Source organism: Triticum urartu, chromosome 3 (assembly GCF_003073215.2).
Source record: "Triticum urartu cultivar G1812 chromosome 3, Tu2.1, whole genome shotgun sequence".
Taxonomy (NCBI): domain Eukaryota; kingdom Viridiplantae; phylum Streptophyta; class Magnoliopsida; order Poales; family Poaceae; genus Triticum; species Triticum urartu.
In genome coordinates this window covers 612,302,134-612,311,290 of record NC_053024.1, presented here as the reverse complement: position 1 = coordinate 612,311,290, position 9,157 = coordinate 612,302,134, and the positions used below count along the sequence as shown (strand labels likewise).

General features: G+C 50.1%; 1 protein-coding gene and 1 pseudogene across 1 annotated transcript; both read right to left on the bottom strand.

The window, feature by feature from the left end:
* Positions 1-3,090: 3,090 nt before the first annotated feature.
* On the bottom strand, positions 3,091-3,984 carry LOC125548846 (acidic endochitinase SE2-like). Its single transcript, XM_048712375.1, has one exon. It carries the CDS (start codon positions 3,982-3,984, stop codon positions 3,091-3,093), a length of 894 nt encoding a protein of 297 aa, XP_048568332.1.
* A 2,509-nt stretch (positions 3,985-6,493) lies between these two features.
* LOC125548845 lies at positions 6,494-7,386 on the bottom strand (annotated as a pseudogene).
* Between the last annotated feature and the right edge of the window lie 1,771 nt (positions 7,387-9,157).

Here is a 9,157-nt window from a genome sequence, read left to right as displayed (position 1 = left end):
ATATCATCAAGAATAAATCAAGCAGGATGTAGGGTTTTACCTCCATCAAGAGGGCCCGAACCTGGGTAAAACATCGTGTCCCCTGCCTCCTATTACCATCCGCCTTAGACGCACAGTTCGGGACCCCCTACCCGAGATCCGCCGGTTTTGACACCGACACCAAGGATACCAGTCAAACACCCGACCGTGTGTTTCTTTTTAATGGTTGTTCTGAGGGGCCTCTTGTCAGATTATAATGGTAAAAAATTATCAGAAGTCATCTACACACCCTATATACGGGTCAACGGTCGTCTGGACGAATCAGGTGTTGTTTATTTTATTTATTTTTAAACACATATTATTTCATCCAAACAAAATTACTTTGCCATGCTGTATTTTATATGCAGGAGAATTATCCATTACAAAGTGGTATTACGCCACGGAGATGGAAGCGTGCCAACATCATTCGGCACAGGTGGGCGTCCTTACTCAATGGACTCCCGCACCGGCTTACAACGTCGTGGCCGACTCACCCGTCCGCCGCCTTACAACGCCACGAACGACTCGCCCATCTGACCTCGTGGCGGTTCACACGTCCGCATCGGTTTACAATGCGGAGGACAACTTGCTCGTCTGCACCGGCTTACAACACCGCGGCTGACTCATCTGTCTGCTCCCGCGATCGACTTGCCCATGATTAACTTCAGCTTCACCATAGTGATCACCAACTTCGCGGCGGATAATTTCCGGCCTAACATATCAGGTGAAATCCATCTAGTATATTTTTATATTACATATTGCTTTCTTTAAAAAGAGCAATTACTCTGTCTTGTGAAGTTCTCCAATGCAGGACAAATTGTCTACTGCAAAAGGGACTATTATATAACTGAGGTGTTAAATAACTCATACCGGTTTATATCACGGTCAAATATGGAGAATCTCAAGACAACTCCTAGAGTCGCCTTGAGACTTGGGGGCTACGATGACATGACTCGGTAAATGACTGACAGCTTAAAGCAAGTCAAGAACTCCGGGTCAGTGGAGGGAAAAATAACCCGGCCCCAGAGGCTACTGCCTTATTGGCGAATATTTAGAGGCCGTCAGAAAATTTCCGGTTTAAAAAGAAGGATTCCGGTTCGAAATCCAGCTCAAGGTAAACATGTCTCCCACAAAGCTTTAAAACTCTCAATATCCGGTTCAAAATTCCGGTTCAAGAAGAATTTATCTCTTGCAAAAAGTTAAAGGTTGCCGAAGAGGACCTGTTGCCATGATGCGCAGTTCAAACATGGGTATCCGATCCGGCTTATACGCCTTGTTACAAAATACATGGGGGCTTCCTGCTCACTGAGCATAGCTATGACTACCTTTTGATCCGGCTTATAGGCTGGGCTGTAAAGGTCATTTGGGGGCTTCCTGTTCAAACATAGGTCGTATTCGAACCAAAGAGAACATAGTTGTCGGTACCGTCTTGACCGGCACAATGCCAAACTCACTAGGGGGCTTCTTGATCGTATTCGAATCATAGCTTAACCCCTTTTGGGTCCGACTTTGATCGTATTCGGATCATAGCTTAACCCCTTTACAAACCGGATATTTTTGGCAATGATAAACCGGAAAGTTCTACAAGCCGGCTGAAAATCAGATGAGTATTTCAAGACCAATATTTTTGTTAAGCATTGGGAGCTGAATCAAATATTCTTCACAATATATTTCTGTGAGAAGCCCATGTTAGCAAATTGATTATGAAGCTGGTCTATTGACCCGGACTGTCCAGAAAAAGGAAATGACAAGGACTTAAGGATGATCAGGTGCCGGCTTACAAGAATTTTTAACCCGGAGCACAATCTGTCAAATTTGTTCTTGTGTTTATTTTGCAGGATCAGTTTAACATGGATAAATCCAAATTAAACTGGGGGCTAATGTCGGGGATATACCCCCACGGTGTAACCCGGCTGGATGTATGACCCGGATGGATCTTGGCGACTCACTGGTGACCCGCCCGGAGCTTGGTGACTCACAAGTAACCCACCCGATCTTGGCGACTCATTAGTAAACCGGCGGGCGGGTCAGACGGATAACAAGGCCCAAGGCCCAGTATGTCGGTTCGTATGATGGTGGGCCGGTTTAAGAGGAAAGCATAAGGAATATTCCCTTACAAAGGAAGCAAGACTAGGACTCCACTTGTAATAGAGTAATCCTAATCCTAATAGGACTAGTCATGTAAGCCGCCCCTTCAACATATATAAGGAGGGGCAGGGCTCCCCAAGAGGGACAGGTTCCACAAGTTTCACAAGTTAGGTTTAGATAGACAAGTCAATAGCTCTCGAGAAAGAGCACCCTTGTAATCGTGATCATCATCATCAATATCAATGAAGCAGGATGTAGACTTTTACCTCCACCGTGAGGGGCCGAACCTGGGTAAAAGCCTCGCGTCTCTCGTCTCGTTCAACCCCTCTCAAGCTACCACATAGATGCATTGGCCTCATGACTAAGTCCTGACACTAGGACATCTGTCGTGACAATTCCACGACACTATATGAATTAACAGTCCTGAGCACTCACAAGAATAGCAAATATTCATTGCATAATGGGGTCATTCAATATAGAGGAAGAGTATGGGTTGGTGCAAACTTCTAAATTAAAAAAACATCTTGCAATCACTTCATGCCAGTGGTATTGGTGCCCGCTCTGGCATCACTGCTACTTATCGGCGCATCAAGGCACTATTTGCTTGGATAGCATTTCTCTTCTGCATGTCTATGGAGTTTTGCAAAACCCAAACACCTCAGAGATAGATATAGAGGTTGGAATTTGTCGAATGAACCACACTCCTTCGTAGACGTCAGGAGTCCATTGATGAAAAGGGGCTGGGGAAAGCTTAAATCCAAGTCCTACAGTGATGGATATAAGCACAATTGAAATTCCTGGGGAGTTATGGGACTTAGCTTAGAAAGAAATATAAATTCTTCATAAATATTTACAATGGATGCATATCTCCTCATGTACACCGGTATGCTAGCTACCAATATGATGACATCTCAAACCACTAACACAAGATACTATGATACAGGACAAGGGACACAAATACTAGGCCAAGCACACCAAGGAGAATCACACATGGCTCTTGATGGCAGAGCTGTATCCAGTGCGATCATCGTAGAATTTTGACCAAAGCATGACGCCGCCGTACTTGGGCGAGCCCTTGATGAGTGGAAGCACGCGTGATGTGAGCTCAGCGGCAGGCACGAACCCGGTGCCCGCGGCGTCCTTGGAGGCCGGCAGTCCTAGGAAGATCTTCCCTGCCGGCACCGACTCCCATCTTTTCCATGCGTCCATGAACGCTCCACGCCCCGCACTGAACTGGCACTCTGGGTTGTTGTAGAACTGTACCCAAACGAAATCGAACAGACCCGTGTTGATCGCATTGCCGTCCCACTCGTCCGGGAATGGGCACTGCGGTGCCGCGCTCAGTAGCACGGCCTTGCCTCCGTTTTTTCCCAATTTCTTCAGGTCTGTGGCGAGATCATTCCAAAATTTGGCACCACCGAGCTCGATGTCGAAGTCGATGCCGTCGAGTACCGCCTCGCCGAGAGGGCGGAATGATGACGTGCCGCCCAGATAGCTGTTCCAGAGGTACATGGCAACTTGTCGTGCATCACCAGGTGATGAGAGGCCGTAGCTGCCATCTCCACCACCGATGGAGAGTAGGATCTTGACACCGCCGCGCTGGCAAGAGTGGATGTCCGTGCTCTGGCTTTTGCAGCCGCCCGACGAGGCGTCGCAATGGCTGCCAAGGTCCAGCTGTGGCGTCTGGCCCTTACCGAACTTTGGGAGGAAAGCCAGGATGACGAACTCGTAGTTTCCAGACGCGCACGTCTCAGCCAGCGACGCCTCGCCGTCGTTCTGGCCCCAGTACACGGCGATGTTGCCGGCATGGCAAGTTGCGAGTAGCGCCACGAGGAGGGTGGCAGTGAGCTGGAGGAGAGTGAGAGCTCGGCTTGCCATGGCTGGGGTCAAGCGGAGCGTACCTGGCTAGCTGGTATAGTAGCGCTCTGTGTTTTTAGCTGTGATGGATATTGGGTATGTCTGAATTTTTATAGTGTCTTGAGGGAGCATCATGAACGATTTTTAGTGACGTTCCTGCCGTCGCTTGTCCGCTCCTGCATCTAAATTTACCGGCAATGTTTCACGTTCCGTTTGAAGTTAGTATTTTCCTTGCTTAATTTACTCAGACTGATCAGCAGTTGATAAACGATTAGTGAAGAGAGTGCGTTAAGATCACAAACGCCCTGCCGTGTTCAACCAAAATATCAACAATACGTGCCATAAAAACTGGGCCTTCTCCTCTGTTTTCTACTGCAGAAGAGTACCAGGCAGAGCACATATGCAAAGTCTTATACTCGTACTAATAGTTTATTGTGACACGGTAATTTGCGGCTCGAAGCTACCTCAACGATGGTTAAAATTATACTTGGCATATTACACGCAATTCTTTAGTTAAATTGGAGCCCTAACAACCCAGGCTCGCCTTAGAGATCTACTCCCTCAGTTTCAAAATAGATGACTCAACTTTGTACTAACAAAGTTAAGTCATCTATTTTAGAACGGAGAGAGTATATGCTAGCAAGGTAGGAACGACTCCTCCCTTTTTTGAGGTCGGTTCTCATAGTTTTCTTGAAGAAGAAGAATAAAAGCGGGCAAAAATTAGCCTTCATTCATTTAATAAGAAAGAGTATATTACAACATGAAACAATAGAGGTGTACTCTCCCTCCAAATATGACCCCAAGTATCTAGCGGCCGAGAAAACCAGATTTGTTGTGTCAATTTTATTACATGCTAAAACAAGGTGTGGAGCGTAGGGATGTTGCGGAAGACACTCACGGTAATTTCTTCCAAATTTCTCAAGAGTAAAGCATGGTCAATGACATCATGATTTTTCCCATTCTTCTTTGATGGACGATGTGTGTCGAGCATTCTTTAATGCAATCCATGAGTGGAAAATGCCTTCCATCTAGTCAATTTGACGGACACGTGAATTTCACTAAGGAGCATCATGAAGACACTATTTTTCCCTATTAGAGATTGGTAGAGCCATGTTGCCAAGTCGTTGCACATTCCCATGCCGCATCCCAAAAGCATCCTCCCCCCTTCTTATTGTGACGGTTGTTGAGGTGTAGAACAGATCCCTGTCATTGTCATCACAAGGTTTTCCCTTTTCAATTGTGAAGGTACTTTTGTTATTTGAACAGGGGCTAACGGACATTGCAACTTGTGGAAGTGGCATACACGTGAATGTTTTCATAAATGAAGATGAGCCATGGACGCCCCCTCTAAAAATGCAAAATAGTTTACAGTATATGACTGACACTAATTATCTAGCACTTTAATGTTGTTTTAAGACTATTTCTCATAATTCTAATGTTGTTTACAAGAAATTATACTATTTGTAGTGTCATTTTACAAATTTTGAAGTTATTTATTATAGCTACCTTTTATATACATTATATATGTGAATTATGGCAATCCCCATGCTAAATTCATAGGTCTATTTCAGCTTCCCGTACTATGTAAATGAATAGCTCATTTCGTCAAATAGCTGCTCAAAATCACCACTTGGTGGATTGGGAATGCCAAACTTATCAATTTGTCTTGTGTGCCTGCTCCTTCATCAGTTTCATCAGTTAAATTGTTAGTGAGATTAGCTCGAGGTTAAACCACAAGGAGCAAGTCTGGCGCCCTACCAATCTACTCGTGGGATGGCACGAGCTCCACGGTCGTAATGGCGCAAAGCTAGGGGCCTTGACCCCGTTCTTTTCATTGTTGCTCGAATAAATACAGTGAAGGAGAAATTGAAAAGTTGTGGAAGTTTGAGCAGGCAAACATCGGCTTCCACTTCAGTTCAACGCCAGAATTTCGCCATTAGAACCAACACATACATGTAACCGAGCCGCCATGGGAAGTTGTAACTAAGCCACCATGGGAGGATGTAGCTATCTCTCAAGATCTTGGTAGTGGGTAGACAAGCAACCATTATATGTTGGTCTAACTACCTGACCACTAGCAATAGTTCACCATTTTGCCATGCCCAATTAATTCCAGGTGAGGCACTCAAGGTAACCAACAAAAAAACTGAGAATGTTATGTTTTTGGTCCATCGATAATGTTCCAAAAAATAACAAGTTCTTCAAGTTGAATAGAAAAATATGACCACTCGAGAGTCATTTTGTAGGATAATGGTATTCAAATGTTGAACCCAAGCTTTAGCTGATTGACTAAAAATTGTACTTCTCTGCAGAAACATCGACAGTGTAGTACATGATGTATATGGGACTTATCTTAATTAAAGAAAGTATATTAAAATTCTTAATAAATATTTACAATAATGGATGCATATCTTCTCATGTACACCAGTACTAGCTACCAATATGATGACATCTCAAACAATAAACGCATGATACTATGATACAGGACAAGGGACAGTGGGGCACACAAATACTAGCACACCCAGGCGAATCACACATAGCTCTTGATGGCGGAGCTATATCCAGTGCGATCATCATAGAACTTTGACCACAGCATGACGCCGCCGTACTTGGGCGAGCCCTTGATGAGCGGAAGCACGCGTGAAGTGAGCTCCCCGGCGGGCACGAACCCGGTGCCTGCAGCGTCCTTGGAGGCTGGCAGTCCTAGGAAGATCTTCCCTGCCGGCACCGACTCCCATCTTTTCCACGCGTCCATGAACGCTCCACGCCCCGCACTAAACTGGCACTCTGGATTGTTGTAGAACTGCACCCAAACGAAGTCGAACAGCCCCGTGTTGATCGCGTTGCCGTCCCATTCGTCTGGGAAGGGGCACTGCGGTGCGGCGCTTAGCAACACGGTCTTGCCACCGTTCTTTCCTAAGTTCTTCAGGTCCGTGGCGAGATCATTCCAGAATTTGGCACCGCCGAGCTCGATGTCGAAGTCGATGCCGTCGAGTATGGCGTCGCCGAGAGGGCGGAACGATGACGTGCCGCCCAGGTAGTTGTTCCAGAGGTACATGGCAACTTGTCGTGCATCACCGGGTGATGAGAGACCGTAGCTGCCATCTCCGCCGCCGATGGAGAGGAGGACCTTGACACCGCCGCGCTGGCATGACTGGATTTCTTTGCTCTGGCTTTTGCAGCCGCCCGACGAGGCGTCGCAGTGGCTGCCGAGGTCCAGCTGTGGCGTCTGGCCCTTACCAAACTTTGGGAGGAAAGCCAGGATGACAAACTCGTAGTTTCCAGACGCGCACGTCTCGGCCGTGATGCCTCGCCGTCGTTTTGGCCCCAGTACACGGTGATGCTGCCGGCATGGCACGTTGCCAGTAGCGCCACGAGGAGGGTGGCCGTGAGCTGGAAGGTGGTGAGAGCTCGGCTTGCCATGGCTGGGGTCAAGCAGAGCGTACCTGGCTAGCTACCTGGTACAGGAAGGAGTAGAGAGTAGAGACTAGAGACTGGTGACGAGGTGCGCTGTGTATTTTGAGTTGTGATGGACGTCGGGTATGTTTTGATTTTTATAGTGTCTTGATTAGCGTCATGGAGGCTTTTTTAGTGACTTTCCTGCCGTTGCGTGTCCGCTCCTGCGTCTAAATTTACCGATTTACCGGCAATGTTTTGTGTTCCGTTTGCGGTCGGTAATCTCTTTGCGTAATTTACTCGGGCTGATCAATGGTTGATAAACTATTAGTAAAAGAGAGTGCGTTACAAAATTACACAGAAAGTTTTTCGACCCCGCGTCCCTCTCCGAGGCGGCACGGGGGGAACCCCAGACCCCGCCGCCGGCCACCCCCCTCCCTCCCCTTCCCCTCGCCGCCGCCGTGGGCCGCTGTCGGGCGAAGCTCGTGCACTACCGGTGGCGGCGGGGTCTCTCCCGGGCGCGGCCCCCTCCCCTCTAGCGGCGGCCTGGAGCTCCACCGACGGGGCTCTTGGCGGCTTGGTGCGGTGAACCTCCGGCGGCGGCTCGGCGCGTTGGCTGCGGTGGTGGGGCGTGCTTCGTCCGGTGGTGTGACCTGCGGTAGCGGCGGCCTGGGGTCCCTGCCCTGTTCCGGTCCAGTCCGATCTGGATCTGGTTCTGGCCGGTAGGGTCTCGGCCATGGCTGCCGGCAGGCGTGGTGGCGCCGGTCCTCGGCGGCTGCTGAGCACCGTGGTGGTGCTGGCGGTTGTGCTGGTGGCTCGGTGTGGTGGATGGGGCTCCGAGGCGGCGGCCTCGGACCGAGCTCCCGGCGTGGCCTAGGAGTGGACAACGGGTGTGGACGGCGTACGTGCGCGCGGAGGCTCTGGATGTGTGCGTGGGGCGCGGATCGACTGCCGGGCGCGGCGGCGGCCGGCGCACGTCGGGCGCAGCGACTGACTGAACGGGCGCGGCGACTGGTTGGTTTCTCCGGGGCGCGAGGTGTGCTGCGGGTGGACTGCCTGCTCCTGCTCAGCTGCTTCGCTCGAGCGGCTCTGATCTGGGTGCTGCTCCTGGCGATGCGGCGTTGGTTGCTGCGGTGGTGGTGGCTACGGTGGTGCTGCGATGGTGGACGGCGGCTTCGGCCAGGGGGTGGTGCGTGTCTGGTCATGGTGGATCGTGGGATCCTGTGGCCAGAATGAGGTCGGCCTCAGCAGGTGGTGGCCGGTGGGCGGCGGTCGGTGGTGGAAGGTGGTCGGCGCATCTCCGGGAGAAATCTTTGCTCCGACCTTCTTCGGAGTCGGCAACGGCGGCACCCGCGGGTGCCGTGATCTTTCTTGAAAGCGTCGCCGTGGAGGTGTGCTCCTCCTCCCCACGGCTTTAGCTCCGGAGGGAAACCTCAGATCCGTTGGGTCGGGCGATGGAGGCGTCTTCGCGTCTTTCTCCTTCTTGGGGGCATCGTCTCGAAGCAGGCTATGACCGAAAGACTGGTGGATTGCGGCATCTTCGCCGCATGGTTTGCTGAGGCGGGGCGCTGGTTTCTGTTTGGCAACGATGATGTCGTCGAGAGGAGCTCGGGTCGCGGCGTGGACTTCGGTAGCCGGTTCTTCCCGACGTGTCCGAGGTGCTCTTCTGTGGGCACGGTCGGCGCAAGTCCTGCATATTTCCTTGGTGAGGCTCGTCGTCAAAGTCGGAGCTGTCGGTTGCTTGCGCGTGTGGCCTTCTGGTGGTATGTGCCGTCGTGGCTTCTATGCAGCTGTTTGC